This window comes from Taudactylus pleione, unplaced genomic scaffold (assembly GCF_031769625.1).
Source record: "Taudactylus pleione unplaced genomic scaffold, aTauple2 ptg000457l, whole genome shotgun sequence".
NCBI classification, from domain to species: domain Eukaryota; kingdom Metazoa; phylum Chordata; class Amphibia; order Anura; family Myobatrachidae; genus Taudactylus; species Taudactylus pleione.
Genome location: NW_028284859.1, coordinates 1,510,551 through 1,531,085, shown reverse-complemented (window position 1 = coordinate 1,531,085; position 20,535 = coordinate 1,510,551). Strand labels below are relative to the sequence as shown.

The following is a 20,535-nucleotide window of genomic DNA, read 5'->3' as shown; positions in this document are numbered from 1 at the left end:
ATTTATATGTTTATACTTAAATATACACTATGTGCAGATGTCTCCTTAGTTAACTTTACTATCAGAGCATCATAAATTCAATAGAGTGGCACAAGATGGTGTGCTTCGTCAAAGACACCATTTTCCGATAAGGCAGTGTTTCTCAAACTCGGTCCTCAGGACACCACACAGGTCACGTTTTCCAGGTCACCCAGCAGGTGCACAGGTGTATTCATTAATCGCTGACACATTTTAAAAGATCCACAGGTGGAGCTAATGATTTCACTTGTGAACCTGTGAGGAGACCTAGAAAACATGCACTGTTTGGGGTCCTGAGGACAGAGTTTGAGAACCTGTGCTATAAGGTGTTGCAGACCTGTAGCATAAATTTGCAAAGCAACACACCTATTCAAACAGTCACTGCCATGCCCTTCAATTGGAACAATTCACAAACAATTAGCAAAGAAAGAAGCAAAACCAATTAGCAAAAAGTTTGCAGATACAAATACAGAATATTAGTAAATACAACTATTAGCAAACATTTGTTCTTTGTTTATTGTTTGACATGTACATCATTGAGTTATTCCATGCTTAGCCACATTGTTAGTCTTAAACAGGGCATCCACTATACAAATTTTTGTCAGATCTGGCTGGTTGGAATGAAACCTGGTAATGTATGGGAGCAAATGACAGTCGATCATATGGATTTAAACACTGAAAAAAGGACAAAAAAATTGTTCAAATAGATTACATTTGTGTGCTTTAACCCGTTTGTCTGAACAACCATTTTTGGGTATTTTCCAGTGTTTGTGAGCAATTTGACGATAGTAATTTGCTCCCATACATTACCAGGTTTTCATTCCAACCAGCCAGATTGGACAGATATCTGACAGAAAATTGTATAGTGGATGCCCAGCTTTATGCATCGACAGCAATGTTGAAGAGTCTTAGGCCCTGATTCAGAGCCGCTCGTTAGCGACAGTACGTTCGTTCCGAGCGATGTTCGCACATCTGCGCATGCATACGGTTTCTAGTACACATGCGCGAACCAGTCAGTGCGGCCGAATATCGTTTGTACGCTATATAGTGAGTGCCTGCTATTTTGAGTGACAGAATGAGGCGTATGTGGGTGGTAACAGGGGAAGGTGCTTGAAAACGGGGGTGTGGAATTCGAACGCAGGCGTGCTTAAAGGTCAAAACGGGTTTTTTAAGGGAGTGCATAATTAATACAGCAGCGTCATTGACCACGTCACTTGGTTTTTTTTAACTCAGAACTGCTCGCAAAATAGCGGTTGAAAAAACCAACCACAAGTATAGCGAGCAGTTCATACGCTGTACGATGTACTCGATTAATCTAATAAATATCAGACATGACGTATGGTGCGAGCGGCCAGGGGGCGTTTTTATCAAATAAACGAGCGTATGTTTTGGTCGCTCGTTCAGACTTAGAGGTGTGAACAGACCGCAATGTGCGAACGGATCATTTGAATAGCCACCCCTTGTTTTTGAACGAACGACCGCAAATAGCGAACGGCTCTGAATGAGGGCCTTAATTTTCTGACGAGAGCTCACGTTTCAAGCAGTGCACTGGCCACCCTACTGTTGCGCTGTGTTTGGAGAACAGCCGGTAATTGCACAAAACTGTATCCATCAATATGACACCAGATAGAGATTTCAGAAAATTTACAGTACAGTAAGTAAGGACACATCTGCATGTGATGCATATACTATATGAAAATCACATCTGTGCAGGTTTCTTTTTTTTTTAAATCCTCCATCACAATGATAATGGGCCTGATTCAGCAGTACATTTAAGTGCACTGCTGAACGTTGATTCCCGATTATCATGAATCTGCGCGTGCGCAGGATCTATTCTGCGAGTGTGCCGGAATGATTGACAGGCAGAGGCATTTAAGGGGCGGTGCGGGGATGGGGTTCCCGGAAACAGGGGGTGTCTTCCCCATTTTCTGGGTGTTGAAGCCGGATAATTGGCTGAGACAGAATCTGTTGAAATTAAAATCTGCACAACGCCATTTTGCGAATGGCAACAAGATGCCATTTTGCGAATGGCCGCTCAAAGCCATTTTAGCGAATCGCACACAATATCAGTACATATGGCGATGTTATTTAGTGTCGTGCGATTCCCACGCAATTGAACACTATTAATAGTCCTCATTATATAAATACATACATTTACTAAAATATATAACATGAACAATCCTGCAAAACACGTACCAAACACGTAAACACACAATGCTAACTAGTGTCTTTTCTTAATATCCTTACACTTACACATTGCACACTTACATAGGAAGGTTCCCTAGCATTAAGGTTAATATTCAAGGTTTTATTCATTATTAATTATGTAATAAAATTACTGTATTTAAGATCTCAGGTTTAGTACATGATAAGCAGACCGTGTTTGGTGCTATTCTATACCACTGTTAATTTGCAGATCTCTGGATCCATCGGCAGGGAGATCACAACATGCGTCTGCAAATTATGGATCATAGAGAGATAGTCATTGAAATGTACTCTGTAATGTAATGTTAATTAGCCAGTTTAGACTTGTTCTTCGGTGGGAAAACGGACACAAAGAAGCTGTTAGAGGCTGAACTATTACAATACAAACTGACCTATGAACTGTATTGTAACAGAAGAACCAGGAAGAAGAACCAATGGGATTTTGCCAACTTGATCTATTGTATTGCCTATCTCTTTAAGTGTACATAAGCAGGCTCTCTGAATCTGATAGTTAGTCATCATTTTCTTTCTATTTATGGAGGCTTCACCTTTGATGCCGGAAATCTGGATCCAGAGCGCGTGCGTATGTATTCGACTGTACCTTGTGATTGTATAATTTGTTTACGCAAATTGTATTTAGATCACATGCTTTTTGGTGAATAATATCTTTTTGTGCTTTGGAACCACAATCAAAGTCTGGAAAGCAATTATTTCTTGTGCGACTTCTAACACTAAATAGCAACATTTAGGATGTATAGATCATTAGGTATTCATATGGGAGTGGCCAGCCTAGGGACTTCATGGATGTATGCGGTCTGCTGGGCTCACAAGCTGGCCAGCCTGAGTACACTGAGGCATACTCAGCTGGCTGGCCACCCGGCACCACCCACCATCACGACAACCGACCACCAATGGTCGTGATGGTCACTATGGTGACCTCCGTCACAGTGTTGGGATCACAAATGCAGCAGATGGTCTCATACACCTTGTCCTGCTTTGCATTATTGCAAGGATCACAATTGCAAAGCTGCCTGCATGCAGCTTTGCAATCCTTGCTGAATGAGGCCCAATGTGCTTACTCATAGGACTCTCCAGCACTAAAAAGGGTTAATAAACCTAACAACAAATATGTGAGGTTTCTAATTACACTATTGCAAGAAAGGCGGTTCTTCCAGCATACAGTATTAGATTTCAGCGTTTGTCTTGCTTTATCAGTTCTATGATACAGTCATTTACAAGCTGGACACCGCATACTGAGGACCAAAGTGAGGTGAGGATTTCAGTGTTCAAAAAGAAAAGGGATATGTAATCCGCACAGGTCTGAGTAGATAGAAATGATCAGATGTCAGTGTTCAACCAACACAAAAATATCTAAAAATGACATTATGCTAAAAACTGAAACAAATGTGTATGGATTTTGTCACATTATATCAGTCATATGATATACAAGACTTCTCATTCTAGATGTATGTAATGGTTTCATTCTTTTTAGTGGAAGTTATCTATTATTGTTCAGAACTCAATAGCATACAGCTAACAATCCTACAGCCTTTCTGACCAGTGTGCTGTAGTTACAGTGAGTAGCAGTAGACTGCCACATAACAGTAAGATGTGTGAATTCATTTTCAGGTTATAACAAGTTGATTGAAGTGAAACATGGAGACTTTATTGGAAGATCCTGTGTATGAGAATCATTTTGATGCAAAGAAATATCTAGATATATTCTACAGGGTAGACCCCATAACCCAGGAAATTGATAAGTCGTCAGCGTTTCTGCTCACTTTTCTAAATGATGTATTTTCTTCAGGTATGTAATCATTTGTGATGCAATAAAGTTAATGTCAGGATAGGTCTATGCAGCTGGGGCTGGCATTTATGACTAATCAGGTTTGACATTTTAGATGAGCTACATTAATGCTGTATACCAGGGATGATAACAGCTGCAAATATTTTTATTGATGGTTTAAGACAAGTTATATACTGTTTATTGACACATGCTATGGTATAACAATACTTATATTAGTGAATAAGGATGTAATAGCTATAGCAAGAGCTAGGGTCACTGTGTGCCTTGGCATTCTACTACCTAAGGCTGCAATTATAAGTGCTTTCAGTCCTATTGGAGAAATATATCTGTTATTATTATTAATAATATAATAATAATAATATTATTATTATTATTATTATTATTATATGTAGTCATTATATTGTCAACACATGATTTTAGGGTGAGGGTTTAGCTTCAATTAGTTTTAGGAGTAGGCTGCAATTACTGTTAGGGTTTGGGTTAGAGGTAAAGGGAATCAGTATGTTACATCGCCGGCCATATTTCCTAACCTAATCTACCCCCTAACCCTAACCTTCCTTTAGGGTGCCTAACCCTAACCTCCCCCCCCTGTGCCTAACCCTAATCCCCCCTTTAAGTGCCTAAACCTAACCTCCCCTTTCCCCGCCGTCTAAACCTAAGTCCCCCGAGGGGGGTGCCTAAATCTAAGTTCCCCCCTGGGTGCCTAACCCTAACCCCCCCTCCCCCTAGCCTAAACCTAACCTTCGGGGGGGTGCCTAACCCTAAGTCCCCCCCCGGAACTCTAAACCTAACCCCCCTCCTGCTTGGCGCCCGGCATCTCTTCGATCGGGATGCCGGGCGCCGGTCTCCCGAAGTAGGTTAATTAACCCTCGCCGGGATTCTGTAGTGGAGATTCCGGCGGTCAGCATAGTGACCACAGGCATCATAAACGCATACTGAGGTATAGTAGGCTGCAATTAGTGTTAAGGTGCCTACACACTTGATAATGTGCTCACAATGCGATATCATGAGCAATTTCCCTTGAACTCTCCCCGGCAGCTCCCCGGCACTCCAGGACACGATATGGTGTGTCCAATCTGACTAAAGATCTATATTGCACAAAATCTATCTATTGCACCAAATCGTTTATGAGATCGTCAAATCTTGCCTGCAGCAGGCAAGATCTGAAGATGTGATGTACGACCCACAAGCACGTGGACATATTTTACACGATTTGTTGTTCCGATGCGTCAAAATATCGTCTAGTGTGTAGGCACCTTTAGGGTTACAGCCAGTGCCGTAACAGGGCAGCAGTATGCCCTGTTCTTGCCCCGCCCCCTGAATACTTGACATCACAATATTGTGCTGAGAGTGGCAGGGCCACTAGAACCAGGATGCTGAAGGCGTGCTGTACAAACTGCAGGGTGCATGTCTGGAGCATCCAAAGGACGCTCTAGGCGGCATTACAGCAGCGATACTGGCTGCAGGGTGCCCTACCAGGCACCATAGCAGCCAGATGCAGGGGCTGTGGGGCAGCGACAGTGCTGCCCTCAGAGCTCTGCGCTAGCACACCCCTAGTTACGGCCCTAGTTACGGTTTGGATTAATTTTTAATGCTTACAGTTAGGTTTACATGTAAAATCCTATTGTTGATACTCTGACAACATTCACATTGCCGACATGGCAGTGTCAACATTGTAACTGTCGACATGTTCTGAACGTTGACATAATGTATCACATCCATTCAAGCTGGTACCCATACATTGATTCCACACATTCAGAATAAATATTCTTCATGGACCATAGAGGAACTGCTATGGCCACTTTTAACATCTTAATTTGTCATTATTAGAAATATCAGCAAGGTTAAAAATTAAAATATAAAAAACAGTATTTAATGATTCTGAAGAGAGTACTTTTCCTTTTTACATCTGTCTGCCTCTGATCAATAACATACGCATACATCAAAATCATGGATAGTAAATACATGTTCCAACCCTAAACACCTAGAAATGTCCATCAGTAACACCACTTAGCATTGTATAGAGTAGGAAAAACTCAATAGTGGTTGTGTTAGTTGTTATGCATTGTTTCTTTTTTATGCACAGTGCATATTCCTCTGTTTAACATATGTTTAAAGTAATGTTAGACAGTTACAATTAATGCAACTTTTTAAGCGTACAGTATTTTTGGTCACATTTTATTGAAATTGTTTACAATAACCAAGAACCACCCTGAAATTTCCTATGCATGTTATATGGTTTCAAAATCAACTTTGAGGTTTTACATTTCTGGAGTTTATTTATTAACAAGTGGTGATATTTCCCAGCTACACTACCTGGCAGCAGTGTACTGCTTCCACTCTGCCAGCCAATCCTGACAGCCAGCCAGTAAAAACATGCACATTGGACCTGGAAGTGCTGACTTATGATTTCAATTCTACTTCTTAAAAAATATTAAAACAACATCTAAACAATATAAGACCATTCATTTGGGTCCTTTAAATACAAATCATATTCTATATAAATAAATGAATAATGCATTTTTTCTATGATCATCTGATAATGGCATGGTGATTGCTATATGGGGATCACTGTCTTGTGGAAGCTTTCATTGGAGTTATCTCCCATTCATAAATAAGCCTGTTTTTGAAGTGTAGTAGTGTTAAGCGGATATCGGACATTACTGACATGCTGTTTCGGAATCGGTATGAAATACCGCCAGCCGCATGTTCAATTCTCCGCAGGGCGTGGCCGACAAAAGCAGAGTTCCCGGCAGCGGAAGCCATCCCGATCGATGCAAAGGTAAGTATAAACTAACCTGACCTAACCCCCTAACCCTCCTTAGGGGTGCCTAACCCTAACATCCCCCAAGTGCCTAACCCTAATCCCCCCTCTAAGTGCCTAACCCTAACCCCCCCTTCCCCGCTGCCTAAACCTAAGTCCCCCAGGGGGGGTGCCTAACCATATGTCCCCCCCCCTGGGGGTGCCTAACCCTCCCTCCCCCTAGTCTAACCCTAACCCTCCCGGGGGGTGCCTAACCATAAGTCCCCCTCGGGTGCCCTAAACCTAACCCTCCCCCCCACGGCTGTCCGCTCGCTGCGGCCAGCGTCCCTTCGATCGGGATGTCGGGCGCCGGTCTCCCGGCTTTGGGGAAATGACAGGCGTCTAGATATAGACGCCGGTCATTTATCCCATGCTGGGATAAAGCAGTTCGGGAAGCCGGCTGTCGGGATTCCGGCAGCCAGCTTCCCGATTGTATACCACTTTTTCCTACTAGTGATGAACATTTCACTACACTTTTACTGTCTATAATGTTACTGATGGTTATCAACTCTACTCAAAACAAATTACTTCTAACTAAATTCATACTGTACTTGCTACTCTCTTGGGATATCTATGAGGAATACGAATTTCAGTTAGTTCTCCCTGGTTACCTCCCTACAACCACCCACTTCCCTACTTATTACAGCAAATTGCACCATCATAGGTCCGCCCACAGTGGCATACTGGGGGATGCAGCAAAATGCAGTATTGCACAGCATTGGCAAGGCCATGGCAACATGATTAGCATCACCAATACTTTCCTATTCTCTCAGATTGGCCACCTAGAAGAGTAGGTAAGTCTCTCAGAGCTGTCCACAACTCCACCCATGGCAGCCTACTTCCCGAGTGAAGTGGGTGGTATAGGCACCCAATGACAAAATTTGTGTTCAATTGTATCTTTGTGGCCCCACCTCCTGCTTCATAATACCAGTAATCGTGACATTGTCTAGAAGGGGAGTGGCTACAGTTGCACAACTATGTCACCATGCTCCTAGCACTGCCCACTTTGGTCGTGCCATGCCCCCCACATCGGTGATCCAGCGGCACTCCTCCCGGAGGGTTCAGCCCAAATTTGGCAAGTACGGCATCACCCCACAGCTCGCTCATGCCACTGGAATCTCCCCTCAGGTGAGCAATTATGAATGTATGACTTCATTTACTTGGATATTATTATTATTATTATTAATAATCCTTTATAATATCTCTAATGTGGAAGCAACCTATACAATATACCAATAACCAGCACTGTGCTGAACAAGCTGGAGGGGGGTGGGGATGTGGGGGGGGGGGATTGTTAAAGCTATAGCAGGGAGACAGAAAGCATGGGGTCCCACTGCCATAACGTTAACCAGCCCAAACCTGACCAGCCCTGGGCTGGAATCCCTTGGAAAGTCAGAACATGAGGGACAACCAGCCCCTCACTTGCTCAAAACAATTCCACCTCATAAACATTCAAATCAGACATCTGCCCATACCCGCCAGACCTCCCCAATTTCCCCTTACATGTCCATCATACCTACCCACATACCTATCATACCTCTTACACCTCCACTACTTTAACAAACTTTTTCAGCTATGTACTAACTCTCCCTTGCAGTACAGTAACAACAAGCAGCCAAGATTGCTAAAAAGGGGAGAAAGTTCACCTAAAAGTATTTTGGGGAAGATTTGGGCAGAGTTTGAATGGGCTTGGTGTGGAGCTTATTCCCCTATTCTCCATGTTGCAATGTTGGAAGGTAAAATAAAATACTTCTACGACCTCTGTAGGTGTCATGGAGAGCACATGACACTCCTTCCTCCTCTTATATACTTAATGTATGTTCTAAAATGTACAGAATAGGCCATTTGATGGAGAAATCAAGGGCTAAATGTAATAGCTTGTAATCTTCAGCCGCTGCGGGGATTTATGTGACTCTCCCCATATTTTTAAAGCACCAATCATTTTAAAGGCTAAACCAAGCTGGTTTAGAATTTAAAATGATTGCCACTTTAAAAATATGAGGAGACTCACATAAATCCCAGCAGTAGCATTATGGAAGGGACAGGGCAAGTATTGCACTCATGCCCATGTACATAAAAGTAATGTTTTCTGTAGTGTAGGTAAATAATGTCTGGCGACCATAGTTGATCAACAGACAATAGCTACTAGTGGGCCACATCTTTTGAAAGAGTGGACTCCTCTTTTTCATATGTGGGTGCCCCATGAATAGAGGGGCAATTATGAATGTGACAAGTTGCATAGAGCCTTCCCATACAGAAAACATATGCACTCCCCACAAGTCATTAGGACAGTGGGGCTCACTTTATAAAGTCCTGTGAGTGCCACCGCTATACCTACATATATATATATATATATATATATATATATTGATATATACTGTATATATATAATATACAGTATTTAGCAAACAAGTACATATTATATATAACACATATATACACATTAACTCATACATAAACATATATACACACTAACACATATACAGTATACACACACAGGGCTGCCATCAGAAATTGTGGGGCCCTGGACTGACAAAACAGGCAGAGCCCCCTCCCCCATTATTCCTACACAAATTTATTTTTATGAATTCTCTCCAGCCCTGCGGGTCTCCCTAAACCCAGCCAGTCCTCTTCTGTCTCTCCAGGCCTTCTTTGCCTCGTCTCACCTCTCCAGCACTAACCAGCCCTCTCATTCGCATGACATCAAAGTCACTTACTTGTTGTTACCTCCTTCTTCTGTTTTGACCTCTCTATCCTCGCATGCAGCGGCTCCTTTCTCTTTCAGCGGCTCTTTAAGTGGCGTAGCATGACATATAATGATGTTACTCAGGCTGGCTCACAAAACTGTTACTGCTCCATAAAGTGGACAGTACAATATGTGCAGAATACTGCTGATGGCATCTGTGGGAGTCACTAGTGCCCTGCATAAAGTTTACAACCTCATCACATGCATCACATGTGTGTGTGAGAGTGGGGTGGGGAGCTTTGGCACATGTGTGAAAAGTGGGGCTTCACTGTGCATGTACTGCCTTTGCCTAACTGCAGATGACTAGAGCAAAGACCTCCAGAACAGAGGGACCAGCATAGCCAAACCCACCTCACCGCTGGGCACCATAGCAGTCTAAAGAGGCCACTATGGTAGTACGGTAGTTCCTCAAATGTTCCCCACCATTCTCTCCCTCTCATTTATGATCACCATCCTCCCTAGTCAGATCGGGTAGGGATAGGAGGAGACGCATGCGGACATTAGGAGGCGGAGCATGCAGGCAGGCAGTCGAGCAATAGGAGCTGTCAATTATCACCATCCTCCCTCCTAGCCTGAGTGGGCAGGGGATAGGAGGCGGAGCTGAGAGATGGTAGGAGGCAGAGCAACTGGTGAGCAGGTCGGGCAATAGGATCTGTGAACTATTATCACCATCCTCCCTCATAGTTGGAGCAGGCAGGGATAGCAGGGAAGGCATGAGGACGGTAGGAGGCAGAGCGTGCAGCGGGTAGGTAGGGAATAGGAGCTGTGAATTATTATCACTATCCTCCATCATAGTTGGAGTGGGTGGGGGAAAGGAGGCGGAGCTGAGAGATGGTAGGAGGTGGAGCAACGGGTAAGCAGGCGGGCAATGGGAGCTGTCAATTATTATCACCATCCACCCTCATAGTTGGATCGGGCAGGGATAGGAGGTGGAGCGGAATGTTGGTAGGAGGCGGAGTAACGGGCAAGCAAAATAAAAGCTGGCAATTATTATCACATCCGCCCCCATAGTCAGAGTGGCCAGCGCAGGCCGGGAGTGTGGCCGCGAGATCGCGTCATCACCTCTCCACCCCCGGAAAATCGGGAGGCTCCCGGCCAAATCGGGAGGGTAGGCAAGCCTGGAGCACGTCAACAGAGCAAGACATGCTGCATAATTAAGGTGCATACACATGTAACGATTTTTGAACGATTTAACTATAATGACGTCGTTATAGTTCAAAATATCGTTCACTTTCTGAGTTATAACGATGAACAATAATCGTTCATGCGCATTCCCATTTGTAGTTTGTAGTTTGTAGTTCATCGTCCATTTCAGACTGCCCAACTTAACGATTTTCATTAAGGGAAGGAACATTTTTTGTTCATCGTTGAAAAAATTGTTAAAAAAATCATTCATTACACTTTTCAAAGGAAAAACTGGACGAAAATCATTCATTAACAAAATCGTTACGTGTGTATGCAGCATTAATGTATTTAACTAAAATTAAAATACTGTTCAAAAATAATTATGCAAAATTGCCTGATATGCAAAGTGTGCCACCAAGGTTTCGCTATGGTTTTGTTAATACATAATACTTTTTGCAACTAAAAAGAAAAAAATGTAAATATGTAATGTATGTTTAATAGCAAGAAATATATTATGTACAGTACATAAGGTCTGATTCAGAGATGTACACTAACCCGATGGCTAACATACATCTCAGATGTTTGTTGGTCTTTGCAGGCACAGGACCTGTTCGGTGACATGCTTCAGCATCTATCAGTGTGTACAACCAAAATCGTTTGACCTGCACTACAGAAAGTTGGAAGGAAATCTATCAACGATATCTATGGTTGTTCAAGTTGTTCCGTGTGTATGCAGCATAAAGGTGCCTATCCACTAGACGATTAAAATGAGCGATTGAATGATAACGATATCGATATAATTTGATCCTTCAATAATCATTCGATAATTGTTTGAAAATCGTTTGCAGATTGTTTCAAAAATTGGTCTTTTAGACATCTATCATTGTGCAAACAAGTTGGTCAACCTGACGATTAAGTTAGGTTCAGCATGTCTGCAGATGATTAATTGTGACTACACTGAACGACTGCTTGTTCAGTGTAGGCACACAACAGACTGACAAACGACTGTACGATTACAATGTCATAAACGTGCAGTCTTTTGCCTGTCTTCTAGTGGATAGGCACCTTAATAACCTATTCATCCAAGCATTTCACTAATGTCTATTGTTAAGCTTGTTTTGTATTTTGTGCTATAAAGGCAAATGTAAATCACTTTGAGTCCTTTTCGGAGAAAAGCACTATATAAATGACATTATTATTATTATTATTATTATTATTATTATTATTATTATTTACATATAACCAGTATACCTCCATATACATACATCCTCACAACAACAATACCCTTTTGTGCCAATAAATAGTGGATATTCTCATGTGTACAGTATGCCCACATAGGTTCACATGTTTCTAGATAGTTACTATGTCCATATATAACCAATATGTCCAAATAGACTCATATTCCATGAACTAATATATATTGATGTGTGATACCTGTACTTTGTGGTATAGCTGCCAATACTGTAGATTGATAACTGACCATGCAAAATAGGAGCATTTTCTAATCTATTTTATTTGTGGCATGTGTTGACTGTCTTGGTGTATTGTATGTGTATCTACTCATTGTAGAATGCTCTAGTTTCTCTTTTTTTTGTTAACATAAAGTGTTTGATTTTCTTCCCCATTAGGTCATGTAAAGGGCAAGAGTCTCGTAGAGATCGGTGCAGGCCCCTGTATACATCATATTATAACTGCCTCTGAAAACTTTGAAACAATCTACCTAACTGATTATTGCCAAAACAACCTTCAAGAGATTGAAAAATGGCTAAAAGATGACAATGATGCTTATGATTGGTCCCCACACATAAGATATGTTTGTGCTCTTCCAATCAAACGGTAGGTTTATATAAAACGTCAAAGGATTCATCCAATTTGGCCAATTCTTTCTCTATACAGATAGTCTTTTTTTAGCACAGCTGAGGTTTGTAGGGCTGAATTGATTTTGTCCTTCTAATCATTGCCACCAAGCTGATTTTGACTTGGGAGCAAACCCCAAAAAGCAAATACAATAAGTATTGTATCTGGAACAAACCATGTAGAAATGCACGGGTTGCAAATACATTTTTATTATATAATTTTTTTACATGCAGGGTAAATACTAGAGATGTGCACTGATACCCATGTTTGGTTTTGGTTTTGGAACTGGATCTCCCCTGGTTTTGGATCTGGATTGGTTTTGCCAAAACCTCACCTTCGTGTTTTGTTTTTCAGTTTTGGTTTCGGATCTGGATTTTTGCTTAAAAAATCATAACAACTGCTAAAATCACATAAAATGTACCTATTTTTGTTCCTACAATATTATTAACCTCAATAGCATTTATTTCCACTCATTTACAGTCAATTTTGACCACCTCACAGCTCACTATATTGTTTTCATCCAGTTCAGGCCCAAAATTTGCACCAAACTAGCTGGCTGACTAAGCTAAGCGGCAGCAGAGGGCGGCACAAACACATGGCAGATTAACTTCAAACATAGCATATCAGGAAACACTTTGCTATTCAAGAGAGGCCTTAGGGAATTGGAGTATGTATGTAGTTGAAGGCAGGGCAGGGACAGGAAGGGTTGATTGGTAGTAAATTTTATTTAATTTTTTGATTCCGAAGAAAATTTATGATGAGAAGGGAAGGGGAGGAGGCATTTACAAAAAAGTTGTATACATTCACATCAGTCCTTGCCACAAAATAATCCTTGAGCATGGCTGCTGATGCTGGGAGTTGATTTTCTCATCCCAGAAGGTAACCAGGAAGACTTCTAGTAGTGCTTTCCACATGAAAAAGCATTTCCCAACCAGTACAGGGACATAAAAAACCCATAGTTAGATATACCCCTTTTACACTTAAATTCCGGGTCTGACCCGGAGTTGGAACAGGGTTCCAATCTGGTTCAGACCCGGAAATCCCGAGTCGGCGCCATTCACACCAGAGTCGGGTCTGCATAGACCTGGCTTTTCCGGCATTGAAGTGGACGCTTGGAGATGACGTCATCTCCAAGCGCCACTGAAGCCGGACCAATCGGCCGGCATGCGGCGCACTCCAGGTCATCGTGACCTGGAGTGCGCCGTTCACACTGCAGGGTTTCACGGGTTACTCCCTGTTTAACCCTGCAAGTTACCTTGGTTGGATTGCCAGGTCTCTCGACCCGGCAATCCAACCCTCTCCCCTTTTACACCAAGGAGCTACCCGGGTTAACCCTACAATAACCCGGGTTTTAGCTCTGGTGTAAAAGGGGTATTAGTGGCCTCAAGCATGAGATCTATGATTTAAGGGAGGGGTAGCCAACCCTGGTCCTTGAGAGCTACCAATAGTGCATGTTTTCAAGGTCTCCTCACAAAATAATAAGGGAACCAGTAAGAGTGCTTCCAAAAACAATTGACTTAAATAATCTTTTGGATTAACGGAAGTAAAGGCATTTCCCAACCTGTACAGGGACATTAAAAAAAACAGAGTTAGTTGGTGGCATCAAGCATAAGATCTATGATTTAAGGCAGGGGTAGCCAACTCTGAGAGCTACCAACAGTACATGTTTTTCAGGTCTCCTCACATAATAATAACTGTAATAATTAACTCCACCTGTGGATCTTTCTAAATGTATTGGTGAGTAATGAATACACATGTGCACCAGCTAGGTGTTCTGGAAATCATGAACTGTTAGTAACTATTGAGGACCAAGGTTGGCTACCCCTGATTTAGGCCTTACATTGTGTCTTTCTTGAAAATCCTGCACCTGCTTCTGTGGCTAGGAGTGGATTTTCATCCCAGAAGGGTAACAGGAACAGCGCTTCCAAAAACAATTGATTTAAATAATCCTTTGGATTAGCGGAAGTAAAGGCATTTCCCAACCTGTACAGGGACATTAAAAAAACAGTTAGTTAGTGGCCTTCAAACTGCTGTTGTTCCCACTGTCCACTTAACCATATTACTTAGATATGTGAACAAGCGGAACAGAGCATTAAATGCATCATTTCAGTTTAAGGTTTAATCTTTACATTGTGTCTTGGGAATTCTTGAGCGCCATGCATACTTGCTGGGAGTGGATTTTCAACCCAGAAGGGATGAATACATTGTTTTTTCTTCCCAATGGACACAGATCTGAAGTGAAAGAGATACATGTAAATAACTACTGGCAGGAAAAATAGGCTATTTGGGGGTAATTTTAGTTTTTATTAAAGTTTCTAAATATGAAAAGTGTTCATGTTGCCCATAGCAACCAATCAGATCCTGTCTATCATTTTGTAGAATGCAATAGAGAAATGATAACTACAATCTGATTGGTTGCTATGGGTAACATGAACACTTTTCATATTTAGGGGCATATTCATCATCACTTAATTGTCACAAAAGCAGGTGAAAAAGCACATTTTCACCTGCAATTGTGACAATTAAGTATTCGGGCCATTCATTAAGAAGTTGAAGCAGGAGATATCACAGATATCTCCTACTTACCTTCTGTTTGCAGAATGGCCTGCTGTCCCCATACACTGGCTAACACGCACACACAAAAAATTGTTTTTATTTTCACACTGGTGGTGTACACACAAAATGTTTTATTTTTTTCACTGGTGGTGTGGCAGGCTAACATGCACACAACAAAAAATAGTTTTTATTTTTTCACTGGTGGTGTTGCAGGCTAACACACACACACCAAAAAATAGTTTTTGTTTTCACACTGGTGGTGTGGCAGGGTAACACGCACACACAAAAAAAATGTTTTTATTTTCACACTGGTGGTGTGGCTAATACGCAATTATGCATGCACAAAGAATTGTTTTTATTTTCACACTGGTGGTGTAAACACAAAATGTTTTTTTATTTTGTTCACTGGTGGTGTGGCAGGCTAACACACACACACAAAAAAATTGTTTTGATTTTTTCACTGGTGTTGTGGCAGGCTAACATGCACACACTAAAAAAAATTTTTTATTTCACACTGGTGTTGTGGCTAATATGCAATTATGCACACACAAAAAATTGTTTTTATTTTTTACTGGTGGTGTGGCTAACACGCACACACAAACAATTGTTTTTATTCTCACACTGGTGGTGTACACACAAAAAATTGTTTTTATTTTTTCACCGGTGGTGTGGCAGGCTAACACACACACACCAAAAAATAGTTTTTATTTTCACACTGGTGGTGTGGCAGGGTAAAACGCACACACTAACAAAAATGTTTTAATTTTCACACTGGTGGTGTGGGTAATACGCAATTACGCACACACAAAAAATAGTTTTTATTTTCTCAATGGTGGTGTGGCTAGCACGCACACTCAAAAAATTGTTTTTATTGTCACACTGGTGGTGTACACACATTTTTTTTAATTTTTTCACTGGTGATGTGGCAGGCTAACACACACACTCCAAAAACTATGTTTTTTTCACACTGGGGGTGAACCCCTGAAACAGGTAACAGCCCCTTGACAGACAGCAGCACATCACCCCTGCGCACCTATGCCGATGACAGGTGTGGCTAACACGCACGCAAAAAAAATTGTTTCTTTTTTTTCACACTGGGGGTGAACCCCTGAAAGAGACAGCAGTCCATTGACAGACTGCAGCACAGCACCCATGCACACCTACGCTGATGACAGGTGTGGCTACCACACGCACAAAAAATATTGTTTCTTTTTTTTCACACTGGGGGTGGGAGAACAGCACCCCTGAAGGACAGAGCACCCCCTGGACAACACAGCTGAAAAGTCAGCCTCTATGAACAACAGCGAGCCAGACCCTATGGACTACAACCAGCCAGCCCCTATGGACAGGACAACAGCCAGCCCCTATGGACAGGACAACAGCCAGCCAGCCCCTATATGGATATCAAGCAGCCAGCCTTTGAGTGACAACAGTAGCCAGCCCCTATGCACAGTGTCAGCATCAGCAACAGCACAGCACAGGTCCCAGCTCCCTCCCTCTTCACTCTCCACAGCCAGAATGAAAAATGGCGGTGATCGCAGGACCTTTATAGAATCCAAAACCTGCGACAATCTGACAGCGGGATGATGACATTTTGCCTCATTTTCAGATACGAATCAGGCAGGAAAACCCGAGCCGACTCGGATCTGCCTTGGATCCCCAAAGTTTGGGTGGGTTCGGATCTCTGAGATCCGAACCTGCTCATCTCTAGTAAATACTGGCTGCTTTTGCATGTAGCCCATGAACGCTGGACAGCTTTATTATTACACTGCAATTTAGGTTTCAGTTTGGGCACACCCTTCCCAAATCTAAATCTCACTGCACATTTTACCTTTGCCCCATTTGCAGTGTAACATGGTTTTACCAAGGTGCAAAGTTGCTTTATTTTTGCTGTGATCCCAACTCAGAATCAGGAGCTATGTGACAAGAACCTTCCCTTGGTCTCATGGTTCTGTTGGTGTTGTGTCTGTGTGCCATTGGTATTGCCACTGGTGTGCTGGGAAGGTAATGTATCATTTGTCTTTGTAGTGTATCCTTAGGTGGGCCATTTGTCATTATATTCACACCGATGATGGACAAACAACACATCTGTACTGTTGTATCATGAAAACACTCCATCTAGTACTAGAAGATCAACCACCCCATTTGGTTACATTAGTGAGTAGAACACATAGGGGATGTGTGCTTATAAGGGCAGGATTAATGTCATGTTTTCACTATTCACATAAACTACAGTATATCTAAAGGTGAGTAAACAGATTTCTGTAGATGTAATTGGATATGGAAAGGAATTAATTTCCAGAGGTAAATACAGTATTCTCAGCTAGGGAGTTTGGAAAGGGTCATATAAAGTAAGGGGTCAACATGTATCCAGTTTTAGGATATACTTTGTTTGCAGTGTGTAAGATATGCAAAATATCTGAATTTAAACAGAGGCAATGTTATGCAGATCTTTAGAAGGATCAGCCAAATAAATCTATACAGTACTTATGCCCCTACAGACAATTACAGTTTGTCATTGTAAATAAACTTTTGCTCAGACTTCAAAGCATTATAGAGTTTTGCAAGGAATTAGAAAACTTTTTCATCAACTTGTCACCTGTCTGCCATTTGTTAAAAGAACTGTGAATACTGTCACAGTGCTCACTATTCAGCATATATTAAATGTGCATACAGTCATGTAGTCAGTGTTCTCGACACAGAAGGTGTCAGCAGTGGTAATAATCACAATTCTCCTTACAGCTACAGCAGGGGAATTATAAAGGCAACATGCAGTGTATGCACCAACCAGTAAAGGTCCTGTGTGTCACACCCGTGTAATAGCTAATTGGTTAATATGGTGTGTACATCCCCATTAATCCAAGTCATAGTTGCGGACAATCTGGGTGCCTTCTCCAGGCATGGTACAGCAAGGGGCAGGATCACAATGAGGCAAATCACGTCATCGGCTCCTACCAGACTGCTCACTTGAATTGTATGAGTGGGCGGTTGTATGAGGGGACGCTGACGGGTTGTGAGAGAGTGGTGGCCGGCGGGGAGAGTTGTCCATCTTTCTGGTTGGCCGGGAGCACCTCTTGATTTTCGGGACCCTCTCGGCTGTTACGGGAGGGTAGGCAAGTGTGATTGAAGTACATACTTCAAATAAAAGTGTTTTTTAATCAAAAGTGATTACTATTTCTAGTTAGCACCAGGTGCTAAAATTGTAATAAAAAGAATATAAGAGAGGTATAATTGCAATGAATAAGAAATTCTCTAAGATAAACAGTGCTTAACTGCTACTCCTGTTATAATCTTTAAGTAATATTTCTTTCTGAGTAGTAATTTACTCTAGCTCAGTTACTGTATATGTGTCAAGCTTCCTTTTACTCATGTACCACACGCCTAACTTCAGACATACCTAGTTGTGTTGGCCATTCATTCATGCTGGTTTGTGCTATTCTTATATCACTTCTTAAATAATTTATCTATTTCCAAATCCCTTAATAGAACCACCCCTGAGGAGAAGGCGAAGAACATAAGAAGAAAAGTGTCATTAATGAAGTGTGATGTCACCAAGACCAATCCCCTGTATCCGAATTCCCTTCCTTTGGCGAACTGCGTGCTCACCTCGTCATGCCTTATTTGCGCTTGCAAAACCTTTGCAAACTTTAAATCTGCTCTTAAGAATATTGTAGCGCTAATAAAACCAGGAGGCCATTTGATTCTAAGTGATTACTTGGCAGCCTCATCTTACCTGGTTGGAGAGAAAAGATTTCCCGTTCTGTCACTTGATGAGAACTTTGTCAAGGAAGCAGTGTCTGAGAGTGGGTGCGAAATTGAGGAGTATAAAATGTTTACAGACGTTCAGATTCCGGAGGAGATATTTGATTGTAAAGCTGTATTCTGCCTTGTAGCCCGTAAGCTATGAGGCAGAATGTAAATGATGCATCCAAGGTCAGTTGAAAATAACTGCATTTTACATTAATAGAAAGCAATATCAGTGAAAACACACATATATTTTTACAGTGATATTTAGCGCAATACATTGTTGCATTGCTGTAGTTTCCGCATATTAATGATATGATTTAGAATTGGATATACTGTCTGTAAGCCCATTTGTGAAAAATAAAAATGCCACTTGTGCAAAATGTGTCACCCAGAGCATAAACACAACTCACAGCTGTATTTTGAATTAAGTGTATCTTATACTTGTGACCAACTTGTACTTTGAGAAGCAGATAAGTTCTGCAAAGTAACGGCATAAAGACGTGCCCACCACTTTCCTTAAAGATTTTGATATACAGAATGCATTAATATACTTAGGGGTAGATGTACTAAGCCTTGGAGAGAGATAAAGTGGAGAGAGATAAAGTAACAACCAATTAGCTCCTAACTCATTTTTCAAACACAGCCTGTAAAGTGACAGGAGCTGATTGGTTGGTATTTTATCTCTTTCCTCTTTATCTCTTTTAAGCTGGGTACACACTAAATGACATGTGTACCCAGTGATCCGACGGGTGACCCCCCCCGCCGACGGACTGACATATCGGGTGGGCGATACACATTAGAAGATCTAGTGCCCAACCACCAAATATGTCGGCCCCTGCCGCATCCCACTGTATGGGGTCATCAGTCGCATCATCAGGTTGAGCTGCATGTAGGGCCGACATGATGATGCAGCCGATAACCCCACGGGAGCGTGCACCGCCTGACATACTGGGTACACACTAGACGATTGTGAGGATTTGTCTTCTAATTCGTTGAAATTGGGCAAATCGCTCAAAAAAATCGTTTAGTGAATACCCAGCTTTAACTTTGATAACTCCCCCCTATGGCAACAAATAGGCCTGTCACAAATATCTGAAATGATAATGATTAATATAGATATTGGAAGAAAAGTAGGAATCAACTACAAATTGAGTGCACTCAAACCCTCTTTGAAAATTAAATTATAATCATTTTATTAAACATCTTTAAAAAAAATTTCAGTATAGTAATTATTTTAATATCTTTTTGGTCTCTACTGATAGATGTGCAGCGTGAGTCTAATACTGGGAACACATGTAGTAGTATTGTCTGATCATAAATACACTCACATATATTTTACTTATGTGAGTGTATTTATGATCAGACAATACTACTCAGTAATGGTGCGGCTGTACATGTGTCCCACGGAGAAACCCTACACAGTGCAGTTGGCAGTCTAGTAATACTGTTCCCAGTATTAGACTCACGCTGGTCATCTATCAGTAGAGACCAAATAATCACAACAAGGGTGTCAGTGATCGTGAAAGAAAAGGGCATGATTTATTGTAATAACGTCTGATAAGACAAACGTGGATTAAGCAGAGCGGCATACCATTGCCCTGTAAACGGAGAAATCTGATGAATAACCATTAGTTTTAGGTGAATATAAACCTGTCACCAGTTGATTTAAGG

General features: G+C 41.7%; 1 protein-coding gene across 1 annotated transcript; it reads left to right on the top strand.

The window, feature by feature from the left end:
* Nucleotides 1-3,450: 3,450 nt before the first annotated feature.
* On the top strand, nucleotides 3,451-19,205 carry LOC148504744 (nicotinamide N-methyltransferase-like). Its single transcript, XM_088448522.1, has 4 exons — nucleotides 3,451-3,493; nucleotides 3,853-4,030; nucleotides 12,333-12,540; nucleotides 18,604-19,205. Exons 2-4 carry the CDS (start codon nucleotides 3,880-3,882, stop codon nucleotides 19,022-19,024), a joined length of 780 nt encoding a protein of 259 aa, XP_088304648.1. The 5' UTR covers nucleotides 3,451-3,493; nucleotides 3,853-3,879; the 3' UTR covers nucleotides 19,025-19,205.
* The last annotated feature ends 1,330 nt before the right edge of the window (nucleotides 19,206-20,535 follow it).

Bases quoted from the DNA above. Each gene is read 5' to 3' on its own strand.
- LOC148504744 (XM_088448522.1), top strand. From the start codon at position 3,880: ATGGAGACTTTATTGGAAGATCCTGTGTATGAGAATCATTTTGATGCA. The intron at 4,031-12,332 runs GTATGTAATCAT...CTTCCCCATTAG, and splicing joins AAATGATGTATTTTCTTCAG to GTCATGTAAAGGGCAAGAGT. The intron at 12,541-18,603 runs GTAGGTTTATAT...ATCCCTTAATAG, and splicing joins TGTGCTCTTCCAATCAAACG to AACCACCCCTGAGGAGAAGG.